This window comes from Phodopus roborovskii, unplaced genomic scaffold, assembly GCF_943737965.1.
Source record: "Phodopus roborovskii unplaced genomic scaffold, PHOROB, whole genome shotgun sequence".
Classification (NCBI taxonomy): Eukaryota; Metazoa; Chordata; class Mammalia; order Rodentia; family Cricetidae; genus Phodopus; species Phodopus roborovskii.
Window position 1 is genome coordinate 9857398 of NW_026126558.1, and position 21964 is coordinate 9879361.

The 21964-nt window shown below is 44.4% G+C and overlaps 1 protein-coding gene across 1 annotated transcript in view; it reads right to left on the reverse strand.

Annotated features, from left to right (window-relative positions):
* Cdh13 (cadherin 13) overlaps positions 1-21964 on the reverse strand; it is a 967076-nt gene that overhangs the window by 198526 nt on the left and 746586 nt on the right. Inside the window, exon 7 of the mRNA XM_051201850.1 lies at positions 19288-19466. Coding sequence (XP_051057807.1) covers positions 19288-19466 — 179 coding nt within the window. The remainder of the gene's footprint in view (positions 1-19287; positions 19467-21964) is intronic.

The following is a 21964-nucleotide window of genomic DNA, read 5'->3' on the forward strand; positions in this document are numbered from 1 at the left end:
TCATGCGGTAATTGGATTATAAGCCATCTTGGAGGGTCTAAAAGGCTACACAGCTTGTCTGGACCATGATGGTCAGGAATGGGTCTTAGAGCCTGAGTGTTGGGCTTGTGTTTTAGTTTTATTTGTTTTATGAGTCTGGGTGTTTTGCTTGAATGCATGTCTGTTCACCACTGGTGTGCCTGGTGCCTGTGAAGGTCAGAAATGGGCATCAGATCCCGTGGAACTGGAGTCATGGGTGAATGTGAGCTGCCATGTGGGTGATGGGAACTGAACCCAGGTCCCCTGCAAGACCAGCCAGTGCTCTAAAGCAGGGGGCCATCTCTCCATCCCCTGGGCTTAGTTTTTATTAAGCATTCTAAAACCAACCATTACATCTGCCCCACTTTCACTTTTCATTTCCTTGGCTTCTTCACTAGGCCCCCCCTGCCAACCGTGGGCCTTTACTTGTGTTTCTTACCTGAGCAGACCTCCAAACTCCCTTAATGGTATTTTTGTTGCTCTTGAACTTGTTTAATGTAGACACACTTGCTCAGTTTTGTTCATTCGGACATTCTGACCTGTCTGCTTCTATGCAATTGTGTGTGTGTGTGTGCATGTGAGAGTGTGAACAGTCCTTTGTCACATGAGAAAGTAATGATAGGAGAGTAATGATGCAAAAGCAGTGACATGATAAAAATGTGAGTTTTCCAAGGTCCCAAATTCTCAAGGGTGGATTTTGCATGAAACTTCAATCTCTAGCACTACTGACTTATAATATGGACTCTTTGAAAAACCTTTAATATATGTAACTGCTTTTATTTCTGCTCTTCATATTTGTCTTAAGTTCTTCATTCCAACATCAGCACACACACACACACACACACACACACACACACACACACACACATGCTCACATACATGTGTACTCACAAATGCACAAGTGTGTATACACAGAAAGAAATATGCATACATAAATGTGCACACACACCTTTTCAAACTAGTCATCTGAATGTGTAGATGGAAGAAAGCAGGTAATTTGGGGTGAATGTTCTGGTTCTGTCTAGAAGCAGGTGGATTAAACCCCACACATAAGCTGGAGTCTGTGGCCATCAATTTCTGGTCCTACCCGCTTGGCCTCTTCTGTCTGTGGATGGATGTCAGACAGGAATCCACACCCACTGCTCCATTTCTCCTTAACATTTCCTTATTCCCAGGGTTCTGTTAGCTGCCCAGATGCCTCTAATCTCCTGATAGCATTTTGAGAAATGGAAACTTTTGTAGAAGAAATTTTTCCCCCTGTCACGTTGTATATTTTTAATATTCCACTAGATTTGGCTCACTTATCTCTATAATTTTAAACCATACTGTATCATTTATGGGCCACAGAAGGATTTTCATAGGCAGGTTAAGTCCAAATGCAGAATAGTGTGTTTATCAGTTTCTTCAAAATGTCATCTAAATTCATTTTTCACATTGTAAGATTGGTGCCATGTTCTCTCTCCATTTCAGAGAGTAAACAATTGCACACAGCCAACTATCCCCTCTAATATGAATAAAAATGGCTTTCTACTTTATCTGTTCTAAACCAATATCCCTGAAGAATTTAAATATTGCACTCTTTCTTTTGTTTCTTACAGAGCAGCCTCAGGAGAAGCCCATCAGACACATCTCAGACATCTATCCACACAGCTCCTGGGCTGAGCCAGGAAATCAAATCCCACCTGTGAAACAAAGCCCACCCCTCCCCCATTCCTAAGAAGTTTCTTATGGTGAAGTTCATGACAGACCAGGGGAGACACTCTGCTAGCCAGGTTCCCATCTCTACCCAGGGTCCTGCCTGCTGCCTGTCTTCCAGCAGCATGACCTTGACCAACCTCTCTCTCTCTCTCTCTCTCTCTCTCTCTCTCTCTCTCTCTCTCTCTCTCTCTCTCTCTCTCTCTCTCTCAGCTTTGTCTTCTCATGTGTAGGAAGAAAACAGAGTCCCTGAAACTCAGGGTAGGCTGAGTGGTGATCCATGGAAAATGTTTAGTTTGATGCCTGGCTCACAATAAATCTTTACTGAAAGCCATTTCTTCTTATTTGTTTTTGTTCTTTCTATTATTACTATCATCATCATCAACAACAACAGCAAATTATTATCAGCACCACCAAAGACTTTTCTCTTTGACACATGTTCTTACTTTGTACCCCAGGCTGACCTCTAACTCACAGTCCTCCTGCTTCTATTTCCAGAATGCTGGAATTACAGGCGGGAACCATTATAATTCCGAAAAAAGAAATCCTCAGTCTACCAAGTTGGCTATATTAATTTGTATGTGTGGTATATGTGAGCCTGTCTGTGCATATGTAGAAGGCAGGGATGGCTGCCTAGGTCTTCCTGTAGGCTTTCTGCCTTATAATTTTTTGAGGCAGTGTCTCTCACTATACTTGGAGCTCAGATTATCCTGTCTCTGTCTCCTGGTGCTTGGCTTATAGGCAGGCACCTCTTTAAGAGTTCTGGGCCTCAAACTCAGGTTCTCATGTTGTGCAATACACAGCTTGCTGACTGAAGCATCTCCCCAGCCCTGTGTTACTACATCCTCATTTGCTGATCCTGCCCTTTGTACATTTCTTTCTTTCCTTGAACCTTCCTTCCACCCTCTAAGCCATGGCTGCAAGCTTCAACTAAAGAGTCAAAGCTGGCCTACCACCTGTTCTCCTAAGTGAAGTCTTACAGAAACACAGCCACGCACAAGCAGCTTCTGTGCCACAGTGGCAACACTGGGCAGTTGATACAGAAAGTCTATGGCCACCAAGCCCAACTTGACCTTTCCAGATGGACTTTGAGGATCATTCTTTTAAATCTCCAGCTCAAGTCATCCCAGGCCTGGCCACCTCCCAGCCCTTTGCATCAGTTATGGCTATGTGCCCCTGGTTCCACACTTGATGTTGCTGTACACAGCCATTTCTATATTAGCCTTCCTGCTACACTGTTAACTGGATGTTCACTGTCATGTCTGACTCCAGGTTGGGAACAGATGGCCCTCTGAGGGAGGACTGAGGTGTGAGGCAGGAAAAGGTGCATTGCAGGTAGTCTGGAATCTTGGTTTTAAAAGAGAGGCCAGAGAAGGGAAGGCAGAGGGCAGATTCCACCCACAGAGAGAGGCAAGCATACTGGTGTGTGCACAGAATTGTGGTGTTTTGGGGCTCAACTTCACACACCTACCATCAGCTCCCTAAAGTGTCCCCACTAGCTGGGTGTCCATGTCACCTCTGTGTGGCACCGTGGGCCTGGGATCATCAGACACATTTGAGGACACAGGGGCCAGGAGCAGATGCATCTAGCCTCTCTTTCCTTTGTTTTATTCTCCCAAGGCAAAGATTTGAACAAATGGCTTATTTGGGAGGTACCTCCTATATTCCTTAGTTCTCCAGAAGCCAGGGGGTTAGCTTCTACATGAAAGAAAAATGTAAATTAATTTATAAAATTGGGTTTTCAAAGATTGGGCTGTGCACACCAAGGCTTTCTTGTGATCAGAAGAGGACCCAGGGCAGCAGCTGCAGAATCTAAGAAGCCTTGTTTGTGGGGAAGTAGAAATTTCTACAGGACTCAGGGGCTATCCTACAATCCTTCTCAGGAGATGGATCATGCTGTAAAATATTGCATAAGCATGTTCAATGTGTATGTGTGCATATGTGTCTCTGTGTATCTCTCTGTGTGTATGTATGTCTCTCTCAGTGTGTATGTATCTCTGTATGTGTCTCTCACTTTGTGTATATGTATGTCTCTCTCTGTGTATATCTCTGTGTATGTATGTCTCTCTGTGTATCTCTGTGTATGTATATCTCTCTGTATTTGTGTGTATGTCTCTCTCTATATATATATATATATGTGTGTGTGTGTGTGTGTGTCTGTGTGTACATGTATGTTTCTGTTTATATATGTATGTTTGTGTCTATCTCTCTCTTTCTCTATGTATATGTATGTCTCTATGTGTATCTTTGTGTATATATGTATATCTCTCTGTGTGTATATTCATGTGTGCATGCATGCCCATTTCTAATTTCCTACACTTCTCATCACTCTCTACCATATCACAGTGAGTTATGACATCAGAGTCACCTGAAGGGGTGTGCTGGCCAGGCTTGGAAGGTTCCCTGTTTATCCACTGGGTTTATAAACTTTTTACAAGGAAAGCACTGTTTTTAAATTAAATTACAAGGTCTAAGGAGACAGCTCAGTCAGTAAAGTGCCTGACACACAAGCATTAGGGCCTGAGACTGGATTTCTGGTATCCACATTAAAAAAAAAAAAAACCCCAGTAAGGCATCCTGCACCTTAATCTCAGTGCAGGCTATGTAGGGTGTGAGGCAAGGAGACAGGCAGATCTGTGGAGTCCACTGGCCAGCCAGTTAAGTGAATGGATGAGTTTCAGAGTCAGCAAGAGACCATGTCAAAAAACAAGTGGAGACACCCTTACACCAGTGGTTCTCAACCTTGCTAATTCTGTGACCCTTTCATACAGTTCCTCATGCTGGAGTGACCCCAAGCATGCAATTAGTTTGTTGCTACTTCATAACTGTAATTTTGCTATTGTTATGAATCATAATATAAAAATCTGATATGCAGGATATCTGACATGCAACCCCAAAAGGGTTGTAACCCACAGGTTGAGAACTGCTGTCTTAAACAAACATCAGGTCTCTTCACAAATGTGCACACAGGTGTATGTGCAACCACATACATCACATGCAACACACACAAACCTGCCACCCCCTCCAAACACATACCATACACATGCATAATAAGATGACAAGGCTTGTGGCGACCAAGTTTTAAACAAGGGCATCTGAGCTCATACTCTTAGACAAAATCAGGCCATCTGGGGAGTTATAAACACAGGCAGGTGACATTAGACATTACACTTGAGAAGGTGACACTTAAGCCTTCTGATTGTCTTTGGAATTGTTCCTTGATTCTCAGATTCTCTTCCAAAGAAGCCTGCAGCTCTCAGTCTTCAACCTTGAGAGTGAGATTAAGAATGTGCTGTGGTCAAAGCTGTCTCTAAATCCTTTTTAAGATCTTAGTTTTCCAGTCAGATCTGCCTTGAAACACCCCTGGCTTTAGACACATCCTGCTTAACCTTCTGACACATCCTTCTCATTCTGAAAGTGCATTAAAGATGAATGCATCACAGGCTTTCTAAGCTGAAGATGGAGGCTAGAAGGGAAACATTGCAGTCCTGGTGGCAATTACTTAGCAGGACAATAAAGGATAAGGGTAGATAATGAAGAGGGAGGGCTCCATCCAGCAGAGGGAGGCTAGAAAGAGGTGAGGAGGAGTCCAGCCAGTTCTAGAAGGGTCACAGAGGCACAGATGGGCTTTTAGTATATCGAGTAGCATATGTGTAATTGTTTCCTATCGCTGAGTAGCAGGGAAGACCAAGCTTGGCGATTTTAAATGAGAATATATAGTTAGACTTGCAAATGGTACCTGGGGCTTAGAGATTAGTGATTTAGAACCCGTTGAAGAGTGTGTTTCTGGTTCTCATTTTTTGTGAGTGGGCAGACTAGACATCTGTGAGGCTAGTTATCTTCAGTTTACTTTGGGTCAGACCATCTTCATCCAAGTCAGCCTGCATTATTGGGGAAGATGCTGGCTATTGGTCGGTGCCCTTGGTTCCCTACCAAATGAAATACTCCATAGCGCTACTTTAGCCTGTTTGCAACACAGCCGTTGACTTCACCTGTAGCAAGAATGAAGACCTCATGCTTGAGGTTCACATAACATAGTTGCTGCTGTATGCTACCAGCTTCAGAAGTCATTCCTTCTGTGGGACTGAGTGTGGCAGGGAATAACAGAAATGCACAGATGTGGGATCTGTCAATCAGTCCTTCCCCACAAACTGGTCTTCCAAAAGTGTCCAAAAGGGCCCTTTTAGAGGGCCCTGGAGAACTTAGCTTCAGTGCTATGACCATCTGGGGCCCTCATTCAGAACACCCCAAGACGGCAGCTTTCGGCTCCTAATCTGCACAGCCTAATGATCTGCCTCATTCTGAAACAATTCCAGATCCTGTTTGCTGCGACATCTTCTTCGTGCTCATACTGACCTGGACACAGATTCCACTTCCCCCACCCCAATCCCTGATTATGGGAACTTGGGCTGCTCAGTGTCTTTCCCAGCATTCAGCTATCTATGTACAACAGGAATAAGGACATGATATCACAGGATGTTTAAGAGCCATCATCAGGGATGCCCAGCACAGAGGCAGCCTTGTGGACATCTCATCTGAAGCTTTAACTTCCTGGATGCCATTGTACTGGATAAGTCGTTTAGCACAAAGTCAACCAGCCTATCAGGGACTGCTGTCTCCTATCAGGGCTTACCAAATGGTTCCTCTGTGGCTCACAGACTGGTTTCTTCAAACACTGGGCAGCTGAGAGGGTGTGAAGTGAGAATTGCACATGGGTGAAAACTTCACATTGCCTCTGAAGTCAGGAGCCACAATGTTGCCTGGAGGCCACTAAGGTTTGAAGTAGCCTCTGCTGTGGGGGAACTCTTACTAGAGTACTTGGCAATTGGAAGGATAAGAGACACTGTTTCAGAGAGCATCTGGGATCTGGGGAAGATCTATCCAAGCATCCCAGAGACAGTGGTGCCCAAGTTCAAGTTCAAGCACCAACTTAAAATTTATTACATTCTATTTAATAGTTTATTGAGTGTATATACAGGGCTTTGGATCAGAGTACAACTTGTGGTGGGGGAGGGTTTGGTCAGTTACCATGTAGATTTCAGGGCTCTAACTCAAGTCTGTCCTCAGGCTTGGTAGTAATTACCTTCATCCACTAAGCCATCTTTCAGGCTCTCAGACTTTAGGGCTGTGTATAGGCAAAGACTTGCCATGCCCCTGTACCACCAGCCTTTGATATGAACATGAGAGACAATAACAGCTTGCTGCCACCCCTGGGTGGCTAAAATCCTGCTTCTGCTCCCAACACTGCCCTTCTGCCCCTCCCCCTGAGGCTTTCACAGAGAATGGAGGAGCCAACATGAGGAATTGGGTGTCTCATTCCAGGTAGGTTTTCCTTTTTTTTTTTTTTAAAGGTATATCCACATGTCACTGAGAAACTTATTGGCAGGACACCAACTGTTCTCTTGTATGAATATATTTCCTATTTTGTTTAAAGCACCGAATCAACAAATGCTATTTTAAATGAACATCCTTTGAAGCCACTGCTCTTGTCATCTGTTAGAGACCAGGTACTTTGGTTATCTGATCTAACATCTGCTGCTGGCAGGGTTGGAGCTGCTCTGTCTGGGCATCTGGTGGGCAGGATGAAGCTGCTGCCCCATCTTGCTAGAGCTCACAGTGCTAAGTCTAGGTGGCAAGTACCCAGGTTATCTTCCACAAGTACCAAGGAAGTCATTAGTGTGGGAGCTCACTGCTCCCTACAGTCCAGCAGGAGGGACATTGGGCAGGTGGGGACTTTCTGACAGCAATTAAACTTTTCTCATACTCAGTGGGAAACGAGGTGTTCTAGACCCTGGAAATCCCTCCATATGTGGCATGTTGTTGATAGAGAAGAACAGAAGCTCGGGATGGCCGGTGACACAGGCTCAGGTTGCCAAGTGGAGAGGCTGGAGTAATCCTACATCCAGGTTCTTCTAGAGTAGAGCCTAACGAATCATACTTCTGGCATAAAAACATCCTTCCTGAAGACAGGTCTCTTTTTACTGTGTAAAAGTGGGCTAGAGCCAGATGGCACCTGCACCGTCTCTTCCACTCTGGGAAGGAGCCGAGTGCTTGACTGGTGATAGAGATGCCAGCATGTGGGCCCCCTCTGAGTCTGTTCTCTGGTCTCCTTTACTCCTCCTTCTCCCCCTGCATCTACCTTCTCTCCCATCCATCCCACAGGGTAAAAGGGTCCTGGGGATGGACACTTCTTGGGTGAACATGGTGCATCATTTCCCACCCTGAGACTGCGTGGGGCAGTGTAAATCCAGTGTAAAGCACTAGTAAATTCATTTGGCTATAGACTCAGCACTTGACTATCATCCTATGGATGCTAAAGCTTATGACCTGGTCCCCAGTCATCTGGCATTTTAGAAACAACTAAGGATATGGTTCAGTCACCTCAACCCAATCCTACAGTTACAAGGGTGAATGGAGGCCTTATTTTATGACAGATGTTTAGCTTGAGGATGGGGCCATTCTCAACACAGCTGGACCCCCTATACCATGCTAACCCCACAGGAGGCAAAGACCCATCCTGTCTGTGTAGACACTGTGAGGTAGGATGCAGTGGGCCCCTCTGTGCCCTTCACAAGAGCTGTAGGAAGGTCACTCTGAGAGGCGAGTTATGCTTCTTCCATTCCTTGGTGGTGGGTTTATACGGGAACCACCTAACCTTCTGGAGTTGGCTGGGCCTTCAGTACACATACCCTTTAGAAAGGAGAAGATTAAATCTAGCTTATGGTCTTGTGGTAGGGGAAGGGATGGCAGAACAGCTCACCTCAGTGGGGACAGAAAGCACAGCAGTAACAAGGAAATGTCCGCAGCACCCTATTTCTTCCAGCCAGGTCACATCTCTTCTTTTACAACTTCTCAGCAATGCCATTATATTGTGACTCTATCAAGGGATTAACTACTCCTTAGGTCAGAAAGCTCACAACTTAATCTTCTCTGGCAACCTAAGAGCTGTGCCTGGCCAATTTCCCAGATTGTTCTCGAACCAGTCAGTAGACAAGATCAACCAGTTTAGGGAATTTCATCCCTGTTTGGAACATGCCTGTGTCATACCGCTGGCAGCATGGTGCCAAGGGCTAAGGGCTAACAGCAGCACCAAGTTCACAGTCAGATTCTGGCCACTGTATGGGCTGTCTAATGGAGGAACTGTGCAAACAGAGTCAAGCTTACCACACGTGAAAAGTCTCAGAGCAAAGAACACAGAAGTTCCTGAAATGAGTCTTGTAAAATTCAAGCCTACCCTTATAGATGTTGAGATTCCCCAGGAACATGGCCCAGGCTTCTCCTCAGCAGCCTGAGTTCTGGGGGCGAAGCCCAGTACTCTTGTGTCCAGCTTGCGACTCAGGTAAGGCATGTTATATTTAGCTCTTTGGAACTCCTTTGAGTTCTGTGGGCCTTATTTTACTACCTGCCTGGAGACATAGGCAGAGGTTGTCTGGTACTGAGGTGACATTCTCTCAAACACAAAAGACCAGAACAGAGAACTCTTCCAATTTATGCCTGTCCCAGAATGCCAGAGCTCAAGGGGACAGGAAACTGGAGTTTAGACACCAGTGAGTCTTCTGTGGAAAACGATTCAGAAGACACTGGAGAGAAAACAGTGAATGGAATTGAATTCTGCTTCCCAGTTTAGACATCCATAGAGATGCCACTCACTGCATCTCATCTCATAGTCATTTTTACACCTGCTCTTTGCAAAGGTCATACACAACTTGGCCTGCTTACCACCTGCTGGGATCTGTAGGGGAGGGGCAAGGAGCCAATGAGTGTGTTTGTGATAATCACACCCAGCCATGTAAAACTTCTGAGACTTCTGTGTCACTTAGAGATACTAGAATGTTTGTTGCTTCCTCTGCAGACATGGTGACAAGGTTCACCTTGGTGTGACTTCACAGGCAGCCTCTCCTGATATCCGAAGTACTTTGTCTGTGATTCAGCCATGGTTTTATCCCTCAGAAGTCTCTCTCTCTCTCTCTCTCTCTCTCTCTCTCTCTCTCTCTGTGTGTTTGTTTTTGTTTTTGTTTTTCCAGTGTCTGCATCTTATTCCCATCTCTGACCTGCAGAAGGCTGGTCCCTCTGCAATAAGGGTTCAAATCTCAGTGACTCAGTGACTTTGACTTTTCCTCTGCGTAACAGGGGCTTCTTTGTCCAAGAGATTGTCATCAAGAGTCAATTAAGCATGAAACACATATTTTTGTGTGTGACATATGGTGACACACAGCAGAAACCCAGCAGTCTCACTTCAGATTAGTTCTTATCACAGCCACAAGGTCAAGTTCAGGGTTCACAGCGTCTGAATGAAAGGTTCCAGGCCTGGTGCAGGATTCCCCTTTCTGTCTTCAGGTGATTATGGAAAATTTTATCTCCTCCTACCCCCAAGGATCCCTGTTGAGCCTAAGGATGTGCAGATACCCTCATATCTCTCACTCTCCTGCTTCTAGTCATGGTGCTGCCAACAATTCCTTCAACTTCATGTTCTGCTCAGAGAACTGGCCACCATCTGGAACCTTCCATCTCCACTATGGGCCACTGCCCTGACAAACACAGTCCTTCCCAGATGGCCTCATCCCAAATTTTGACATTTTGAGAGTTGATTAGATGAAAAGTATTTAAAATGTTTTATATGGTTATATTAACCATCTAAGTACCTATCCAGTATTCTTAATGTCGTCCACAGGTCCACATTTGGACAGCACTTTGCATTTTATTATTCTTTGGTTGAACTCATTGTTTTAATTATTGCAATCTGATGTTGAGTCAAGATTTAATTACCCAAAGTTAATCTGTTTCTTCATAATGAGGGAAATGGAGTTTGCTGTCAAAAGAATGAAGGCAGACCTGCCATCCATGGACTCACTTCTGTCCAGATAACTGCTCTTCAGGGGCTAATAAATAACTGTGTTTCAGTACATGGAGTGGCCCCTCAGCTACAGACATGTGAGATAAGTGAGAATCAATATAGGAGGCCACCACTTTTCAGCCATCTTGACCAATGATAATTAAGGTCAGTGCCTGCCAATTATGGCCTGTGGGTCAAAGCCAACCTGCTATCTAGTTGCCTACGAGCTGGAAAATGCACTTCTTTACATTCTAACATGTATCTATTCATCATGAAAGTGCTGTGTAATAGCCTCATTTTGCTCATCAATTCCTTTTAATATATTTTGAAATTAAAAAGAGATTTACTTGTATTACTTTTAATTATGCATATGTGTCTGTGCATGGGTAGATGAATTTGAGTGCAGGTGCGCATGGAGGATGGAGACATCAGAATTCTTTGGAGCTGGAGTTATATATGTGGTTGTGAGCTACCCACATTGAACCCAGGTCTTCTGCAAGAGTGGTGTGTTTCCTAACCACTGAACCTTCTCTGAAGATTACTCATGAGTCCTTCAACCCAGAAAGGGTTATTACCTGGGTGTTAGTGAGAAAGTTTGTTCATCTCTGACCCGATAGAAGGTCTACAGCTTGCAGCCCCACTGGGTGTTGAACATGACATCACAGCATCAGGTGTCCTTAAGGGTTCTGATTAACAATATGACTGAGTCACAGGCACCTGAGAAAGAGCAGCAATAGGGAGGGCCTCTCTAAAACCATACAGGATGTGGCACCAGTCCTGGGAATGTGGGGATCTTTGTCTGGAAGCTGTGCACTGCCAGTTTGTGCCAATCTGAGGTGGTGGCTTCTGTCACCTTTCTCCAAACTTCTTTGTAGTGAAGACTGGCCACAGCCTGACAGCAATCCTTGTCTGGGCTAAAACCACATGCACTCATGTTAAGTCTGAAGTAGTTGTACTCTGAGACACCCCAGGCAGCTTGTCTTGAGACCATGGGCTTCCTCCTGTTCCTCCTGTTATACAACAGAAGTACACCTTTGTCCCATTTCTCTCTATCACTGTATACCAGAACTCAAGCAAATCCTGTCCTAAATTAAGGGATACTCTCCAACCTGGGCCATTAATGAGAGGGGGTTCAGAAGAGTGTTATTTAAGTTCAATAACTAGAAAAGTCTGTTCATGAAGAAAACCTGCAGTAATGCGCCAATCAGTTCTTGACTGATAGGAGAAAGGGAGAGAAAGAGAGAGAGAAAATCCTCTGAAAGAGGTTTTTCTAGAAAAGAAAATGTCTTCATTTTTTAAGGCAACTCCACATAAAGCGAGATGAAGAGGTTTAAGATGTCAGAAGAGTCCTCCAGGCTCGCCAGCACCCCACATCTGAAATCTGAAGTTCTTTTTTTTTTCTGTACAAGGACCAAGAAAACAGAATGGAGTTAAGAGAAAAATCCTGAGAATCAAAACAGCTGTCAAAGTGCCAAAGATGAAGCTTTCTCAATGGCAAACTTGGGTCTTCATTCAACATTTGCCATGTGGCTACTGACAACCTAGTGCTCAAAGACATGCAAGAACAGGAGTCTCAAGTAGCCTGTTTATTAGCAGAAAGCAAGCTGCAGAATTCAGATCTGAGGCCGAATCCCCATCATTGTCCTTGATTAGTGGGGGAACTCTGAGCATCCATCAGGTATCACCGAGTACCTCCTGTCCTCCTCCATGATACCCTGTCACTGGCCCTCATCATCTCCCCATCAGAATAAGGATTCATCCCTCCAAGTCCAACCTTGCAAACAGCACGATGAACAGGGCTGGGTCTGACCACTAAGTGGTGGCTGGTAGCTTCCCATTTACAGTTGGATATACCCATATCCTCAGAGTGGCATTAGAACCCCCGAACACCCATGGCAGCTTCCAGTCATGTATGGTGTCTCCATGCCACACCTTCGCCCCTCACCATCCCCAGGCTTTTCCCAGCTGCTCTTCCCACTGCCAGGCTCCAACCACTGCCCTCCACTCAGCCCTCTATTCTGCCCAGAGGCTCAACACTGGGAATGCCACTCTCCTCATGTTAGCTATCACATTTCTGCTTCCCTACCAGGAGTCCAAACTGACCTCCACAACTTGTATGTTAAGCAGAGGTCTAAAGTGTTTGCTAATCCTCACCAGCATTGATCTCTGAGCTTTGGGAGCTTGGTGACCTTGGTCTTCATGAAACACAGTCTGCCACCTTTCCTGTTGCAGAGACAGGGTCTAGGTTGACTCTTGGGGCTCAAGGAAGATGCAGTTTCCTGTGTCTCTAGCCTCACTGTCAACCACAGAAGTAACTGACCTCAACTCAAATTTACAGAGTGTTTTGGTACAAGTCATTTATTGCTCAGCACTGTGAGTGAGTGGTCTAATACTCTGTGACCATCTGATACACTCACAAATAAAAAGCCCAAGAATATTACCTGAAGCCCATAGCAGTGATGTCCCTACTTTGCTGTAACCTACCTACCTGATGTTTCCAGAAATGTATTTGAACAGTACCTTGATTTATAATTTTTTTTCACTATAAAAACTTCATAAAACTGTCACCAAGTTGGAACATGGTGTTTGAGGTAACTTGAATCTGTGTTCCTGGGCCACAGCCACTCTTATTTGGCTTTGGAATAATCCCTTTCCTATTACCTTTGACATGAGAGTTGTGTTTTTATGTCAACATGTTCAGAATGTGATGACAGCACCAGTGCCTGTGGCTTCACCTCTCTGATCAGATTCCAGGTGAGCTGAGGTCATCCTGGACAGCTAGACAGACCTGTAGCTTTAACGCAGCCCACCCACAGCTATGGAGAGGCAGTGAAGATGATGGGGGCCACTGGATGCACCAGGTCTCTAAAATCTGCTGAGAGTGAAAAGAGAGAGAGGACAGCACAGCTTAAGGACCAGCTACAACTCCATGTCAGACCTGGGGGCTTAGCATCCTGACTTGGAAGCATCCTGTTCCATTGTCTTTGCTGACATACAGCATGAGTGAAATCCCACAGTGCAACTCACCATCTGTGTTGCATTTGCAAGGATAATGTGTTATTTTAAAAATAATAAGACAATTTATTTACATCTGCTTTTTCTTCCTCTATTTGCTCAGCAGCAAGCAATAAAAAAAAGAAATGGAGAAAATTATCCAAACAAAAATATTTATGAGTAAATAGCTTATAGAGATGGTGAGGCTGTGACTATCTAATTCTGGTCCCGCCCACCAAAGAAAACAAAGACAGTACTCCTGGCAGCATGATTGAATTGTATGCAATTATCACCAATCTTTTAAACATGATGGTAACGAGAAAAGTATTAGCATAGATTAGAACGGCCTCAGAACATTTATTTCCCAGAGAATATGACTACTGCTTCTAATTTTTATTCATAGAATAGAGGATATGCTATCTTTTATTTTTTCGGGCAGCTTGATCTGATATTATCATTTTCACAATTTCCTTCATGCAGTTACAAGACAACACAATAATGTAGGTCATTTTGACCAAGCACATGATTCTCTTTGGACTTCAGGATTTGAATTCAAATTCATTGACTACTTTTTTGCATAGGATAATCCATTGGGGGTCTGGAGAGATGGCTCAGCAGTTAGGAGTGCTTACCTCTCATCTGCAGGACTACAGTTTGGTCCTCAGCACCCATGTCAGGTGTGTCATAACTGCCTGCAACACCAGCTCTCAGGGAGCCCTCTGCTGGCCTCTGTGGGCTACTGCACAGAGGTACAGCATGCTCTCCATTTTCATTTCTTACACATTCTAGAATTATCCAACTACCTCACAGCAGATAAATGCAAATAAAGCTAAAAACAGATCCTTCCCCATGGGAAGAAGAAAAAAAAGAATTCTCCTAATTTCCACATTTGGCTTAAAACTTTGGGCATTGATGAAGTCTTCGGGAATCCCTTAGCAGCTGCAAATAGAAAATCAAGACGTTCCTGGCTCTATGCTCTTTCTCAGTATGTGAATATTTATAGGCAGGCGATCACCTGCCTATATTATCTGTAAGATTATGCATAATAAGGAAGGCAAATTCAAACAAAGATGGGAAAGTACTTGGCTCGAACCCCTTGAGAAAACCAAGAGCTCTTCTGCAGAGCAGGTGTGAGGTTCTCTTTTTTAAGGGCCTCTTTTGGAAACTGTTTCTGTTTGAAAGAAAAAAAATTCCCTGACCATTAGGTGCTCTGAGTAGTTGCAAATTGTAGTCGTGTTCAGAAAAGCTGGCAGATTCCAGCTGATGAATTCCAGTCTAGCAGCCAAGATGATCAGCTAAATAGACCATTTATCAACCGTGAGACCTTTATCTGATTTTATTTTGTAGTGCAGCCAGACATAGTTTAAAAACACAGATGGAGCTGTTAGAACAGAGTGGCTGAGTATGGCCATAGAAAAGAAGAAAACAGTGCCCCAGACGAACCCAATTTCATTGAGTAGGATGTATGGTCCTTATTTTCTACAAACATTTCCCTGAATATTTGAGCTGGAGGCACAGATCCTCACAGGCCTGCCATTTACTATGTGTTTCAGTGCCTGGTGAAGCTTTTGTAACCAGCTAGACATCAAATGCATTAATCAGACTGCTGGATGATGACACAGAGGTAGGACTAAGCTAGCAACTAAAATCAAATGAGGACCTGGTAGTATGTTCTGAGATAATACAAACTTAAGGAATATAGGTCATTTATGTATTTTTCTATCCCCTCACCCATACACCATCCATCCACCCAGCCATCCAGCCACCAATCAGTTTATTCACTTATTTACCTATACATCCACCCAGTCATCCAGTTACTCACCCACCCAGTTACCTATCCATCCAGCCAAAAAATCCTGACTCTGTTACACATCTGATACTATATTTGGCAATTCAAATATGTAGACATGTCAGGGATCTAAGGATTTTTGTTTTAGAAAGCATCATTTTGGTAGAGTATCAGAGAAAGCATATGATCAATGTTGTAATGATAAATGGATCAGATTCCCAAGCACAACAGTGTCTTTAGACACTGAGCTTCCAATATGCAATGGCAATCAAAGGCCTCACAATTGTATTCACTGATCCCACAAATCAGCTGTGCCCTCCCCATCATTCCTTCGTTTTAACTCAGTGAGCTCCTCTTTTGTTCCAAGAGCTAGGGATGTGTCAGGGAATAGGATATAGAAAACCTTTTCCTCCTGAACCTACTTCAGTTAGACCTAGGGCATCCCAGGGAATGAGAAGGAAGTGGAGAAGAAAGGGTGACAAGCCGCGTGCAGTAGATTAAAGGCCACTTCCTCGCTGCTGTACCTCACTGTCCCCACTGACATGCTCAGTGAGAAAGTTAGCCGTGAAAACAGAGAAGACAAACGGGCAGGTTGGAAGTACTCGCTCAGCATGGGCCACCTCCTCCCAGATGCCAGCTCATCTGTGCCTCCCCAGAGCAAATGCTTCCAGCTGGGTCCTCCTTGGGAGATTGATTCATGGAGGGAGGGAAATAAGCCACATGGAAAATCAACATGACATTGCTATCAACTGAGCTCATGGGAACCAGGGGTTTAGAGTCCTTGCTCCAGACAAGCTAGAGATGTAAGGTAGCGTGCTCTCTTCTTGGGTCAGGACCGAGTAACTGAGGGGCTGAGAGCAATGGGAGAGCCACTTCTCTCAAAGGAGTCCCAACTTGTTTGCACTTGTCATTGCCAACACACACACACACACACACACACACACACACACCCCAAACTCAAATCACACCATAGTTACAAAAATTTTTATTACCCTATTTTTAAAATACTTAAAATTATTTTATGTGTTTTTGCGTGTCTGGTGCCTGAGAAGATCAGAAGAGGACATCAGATCTCTGGAACTGTAGTTTCCCCAATCACTCCACACTCTGGCTGAAGGGACCTGACACATCCCTGTGAGTCTTAGGAGAGTGACGGAGCCTAGTAAGGCTGAGATACCACAAGCCAGGGAATCTGAATACAACAGGCAGTTCTGGTCCCTTTAAAAGGCCTCAGTTGGAGCTTCCCGGGCTCAGCAGCTGAGTGCAGCATTCTTGCTCTCCTCACATGCCCAAAACATAGACATTTCTTTCCTACAGATTATGCTCATGTTTCCTGGCTCAGCACTGAACTCTGGAAACCCTCACAGAAGTGACACTCGTCATTCATTGTCATTGATTTTCCAATTTCAGTTAAATTGAATTTCTCCTTTTTGGGGATGTTTATGTATTGTGGATTGGAATGCTTAATTCAGCTCCTATAATGATACACTTATTGCCACTCAACAAGAGCCAGAGGAGTGTCAGGAGCTTCAGATCCTCTGTGTGTCCCTCACATAAACTTTAAGAACATTGAATATGGTCCTCTGGTTTGTAAGTAGACTCATATGATGGCTTGTTTTAAAACAAAGAGCTGCTGAGCAGGCAAAATCACAGTATTTGGTCCTGCCTCCTTGCAAAGAAATTATTAGGACCTTTGGGGTACTGAGGGCTACAGGAAAATGGGTCCATGGATGTGTGTGTGTGTATGTGTGTGTGTGTGTGTGTACACATGTTGGGTGAACAATAAGGATCACACTGGGAAGCCATCATTTATCCTCAAAGAAAAAGGAAATAGCTGGGCTGAGAGATGATTCAGCAGATAAAGTGCTTGCTGGGTAATCTTAGGACCTGAGTTCTAATCCCTAACAACCATGTAAAAACCAGACACAGTATGGTACAAGTCTGTAATCACAGCGCTGGGTAAGCAGGGACAGGCAGATTGCAGGGTCTCACTGGCCAGTCAGCCTTGCTGAAACTGTAAGCTCATGTCTGAGAGAGACGTCATCTCTAAAAATAATAAGCAGGAGAGGAAGACATCAACATCTGATGTTGACCTCTGACCTCCTCATACTTGGATACACATGTACGTGCACACCTACCTACACAATGTTTGTGCCTTGACACATATAAATACAATCCCAAAGTCATAGAAACAGGAAAGGTTGAGAAGAAAATGGAAAATTAAAGAAAGAAATCCAAGATTTTCTACTTTCTGATTTGTTTTTTAAACAAGAAACAATTAGATTTTTCAAGTGGCCACCATAGTTGAACACAAGTTTCTCTTTTTCTCTCCTTTCCAGCAATTTCCCATGCCTCTCTTCTGTTTCCTAACCCTCAGAAATAAATTTTGGGGCCATTTCGACTCAACTCACCGTTCTTCCTCTGTCACCGAGCAGATAATTAGAAGTGTCACTGTGCTCACACTGCACTTGGCATTGAAGGCGCAAACATTCACAGACCACAGTCTTTGATTTCAAATTTATGATCTAGACCAACAGAACTTTCTGAAAATGGTATTATATTCTAGGTCAGCACTGCCTCCAACATCAGCTCCTACTAGACACATGTGACTACTAAACCCCAGAAAGAGGTGAGTGTGACCCAGAAACTGCTTTTTATAGATTCCGTTCAATTAATATGAAGTTAAGTAACCATCTTAACCAGCGACTTCTTATTGAATGATGTGGCATTAGGCCAGTAGATGAGGAATGCTTTAACGAGACAGATGACAGTTAGGGACAACATGTGCCTTGGCATGGGGTGGTGGATATGTAAACTTAGAGACTAGGGAATGAACCAGACTTAGAGGGGGATTGGTATAGAGTCAGGAGGGGGCTGATCTAACCCAGACTTGTATGAGCCATGTGGAAAAGCAGAGGAAATGGAGACAAGAAGACATTCTAAGCCCTGGATGGCTCCATTGGAAACACTGAAGGGAAAATGCACAAAGCTGAGCCCATTGAGGAAGGCTGGCAGTCACACAGTGGAGACAATATCTAGGGGCAAGCCTGGATCCTGGTGTCTGGAATAAGAGGCCGCATTATAGGATCAGATCTTAGGTAGGAGGATGGTGAGAGATGTTTAGGGACTCACAGTCAACTTGTGTGTGGTGTGTGTGTGACACCATATGAGCTACCAGGTGGACCTGGAACTCGGGAGAGGGCAGGGCCACATGGGGGTATATTTAAGCCAAAACATAAACAAGGGTTGTGCACAGGCTTAGTTTAAATGGGTCAGCTGACACCGTTCTCATCTGACCATTACATCTCATGAGACAAGTGGTATGCGTATGTGGAAATCAGGCTTTCCAAATTTCTCCTTTTCAGAAGACCTTAAAATAGGAATGTTTCTAAAAGAAGTGTTAAATTGACATATCTTGTTAGGGACACTAACAAAATTTTGTTTGCCAGTGAAAACACTGGGCAAAAAAAGCAAAGAACCAACTAGGGCTCCAGTGAAGGACAAAGAATGATAGGTGACATAGAGCCTATGGGGGAAGGGCAGAGATGGCAGAGAGAGAGAGAGAGAGAGAGAGAGAGAGAGAGAGAGAGAGAGAGAGAGAGAGAGAGAGGACACATGGTCGGAGCTGCCTGGCTGTACCAAGGACAATCTTGGAGAGAGTTATGTCCCCTTTCTTCCCCTTTGCCAAATGGCCCTCCCTTCCCCTCCACAGGGACCAGAACCTTGAGAGTCTGAAGAGTAAGAGGATGGATCACAAGGTGGAGAGACTAGAAATAACCAGAGTGTTTGGCAGGGTCACATCCCAGCCTATTTATCTTCAGAGATATGGCTACCCAGCTGTGTGTAAACATCTCATTTCTGCCTTTGCAGTCTCTAGTGCCCTTGACTCCCACATGCTTCCTTCTGTGGGTGCCTTGTTCAACTTTCACAAAGGAGAATACATAATCCTTTCACCTACCTCCCGGTCCAGCAGCGCTGGTGACACCACGGTGACAATGTCTCCTTTCTCAGGATCGATGTAGAACATGTTGGGAGATGGTTTGTCAGGAGTCTGCTGACGGATGTTGTACCGCAGGAGGGCATTGTCAGTGGCCGGGTCATCTGCATCAAATGCTGTCATCCGCATCACCGTGGTCCCTAAGGGAGGGGGGCAGGACCAAAGGGTGGAGATGGTTACCAAAGGGGCGGGATGGTCAGGACCTCTTCCCCCTGGGCAATGCAAGGGAATAACCTGCCAATCACTCTCTGCATTAAAAAGACAAATCATTTGCCAAGCTCTGCTTTAGCTTTTCCTTCAAGCTCTATCACATTAAAGGACCTGAAATACAGAATAGAAAGAAAGCTCTGCTGTTCAATGGAGTGACAGCTTAATTTTTCCTTCTGCTGATGTGCGATTTATTTTTACAGGCTTTCATTCCATTTTGGCTGTGCCTCTGTGACAACAGCTTTCATTTTAAAACTCTTATGGGATGCCTGCCTATGCCTGGGACAGGTACTGGGGAAATAGAAACACAAAGGGGGTCAGACGTCATGGCATCCTGGAGCTCAGAGGGGCAGAGACATAAAGAAGCATAAATCATCAATAGGGCATGGATTGGGCAAAGAGCAGCTTCTTCTAGCCCAGACTCAGGGAAGGTCCTGATGTAGACACCCATGGAGTGAGGAGGTGTGAGCAAGGTGAAGGATAAGGACCATCAACGGAAAGCTACTCCATGTAAAGATAACATGAAGCAATTTCATATGAGCACCTGCTAGGTAGTGGTCACCTTCTCTTAGGCACTTCAGATGCAGCAATGAGGGTGACATGGTATGTCATGACATGGTATGCCATGACATGGTATGCCAAGACAACTAGGAGACATGCACACAGGGCCTACTTCTATGAAGAAACACAGACTGCCCATTAATACCCGTGGTTAGCAGTTTGTCATCTCTGTGAGGTTCCTGCTCACACGCAGCCAACATGGAGGGAAACTATGATATTTACAAGCATTACTGGGATGCTAAGAGTAAAAATAGTATGTTTACTTTCTTGACATCTACTCTTTCTTTTCTGGGAGGAGGTGGGGGGTTTCTCAGAAGTTATGGAGCTATAAACTTGCTCTGTAGACCAGGCTGGCCTCAAACACACAGAGATCCACCTGCCTCTGCCTCCCAAGTGCTGGGATTAAAGGCATGCACCACGACCACCCGGTTTGCCATGGACTCTCTTGAGAATGCTCATGTCTAACAGTTTGCACAAGGAAGTTCATGGAGAGATTATCTGTTGTGGCAGGATACTTGGAATCAACCCAGCTATCCAGCAACAGAGGAATCAATAAGAGGATAGCACCTACACATTATGAAACACTTTGAAGTTGTTTGGGGGCAAGTTATAGACTTACTGTTGTCTATCATGGACAGTACTCCAGGTAACACCACCAAATAAAATATATCAAGTTTATGAGTGAGTGACTGGTATGACACTGGTGTGAACCTGCTTGCTGAGGAAACTCCCATAGCAGGCACGGATGGTGCCAGGACCTAGGAAGCACAGAGAGTTTGCACAGTGAGACTCACACTAGAGAGGAGACTGTGGTTGAGGTGACCATGAAGGAACATTTCGCCCTAACCTGTCATGTTCTAGTTAGTCTCACAGGATGGTTGTCCTGCTTCTGCAGCTATCATTTAACTGTAAAAATAGAGTAATTGCCAACACCAATAGCAGCATGGTCTAGAATCCATGCAGAAAAACAGGACTACCTACTCCAATGATTTTGTGAGCATCATGTGTTTGGCTCACGATGATGTACCCAGTCAGAACTCCTACCTGAATTGACCTAACTGGCAGGACAGCTGCACTTTCCAGTATGAATAGTCACATATAAAAACATCCAGAAGCTTAAAGAAAATGTTGAGTCCACCGAGCTAATCCAGTATCCCAGAATTCTTTTCTTTTAGCTTACATGCCCCTTTGATCATCAAAACTAGAACACTGATTTATCCCACACTTACTTAGAATTAGATTTTTAACCATTAGGTCTGAGTGGTCAGATGAACAAGGGGAATTTAGTCACCCTAAAGTTTGGATGGAGGTGTTAGGTAATTTTGATTCATTTCACCCATGTTGTCATTAGCTGTGTGATGCAAGGTACATCTACTACATATCTTGTTCCTTTGCCTTTAAAACATTGCAGAGAAAATATAGGGTCCAACACAATTATAGAACATTCTTGGCAGAAGCAGACCCTTATCTCTGCACCAGATGTTGGAGGACAGTGCTCATTATGCATGCTTTTTCCCTCTAAGCCATACTGTGAGTGAAATAGATTCCCTATCCAGTGGTTCTATGCAGTTACTTAGTCCCCTGAGTTGGTACCTGCCTAACCTAGGAAGAGAGGGCCACCCAAGGCTCTTTGCAAAAGTTGTGAACAGATTTTAAACCCAAGATCTCATCTAAGAACATGTGAACTCCTCATGGCTGAAGGCAGAGAAGGAACCTTACCCTCATCAATTCTACACCAGCATCTCAGGTTAAGTACACTTGACACAGTGTCTCCCTTGGCTAGTGCCTACTGAATGTCTAATTGATTGAGACTGCTCACCAATCTACATTTAATTGAAGTTATAGCTGAAGGAGAAAAAGAGGTAGCAGA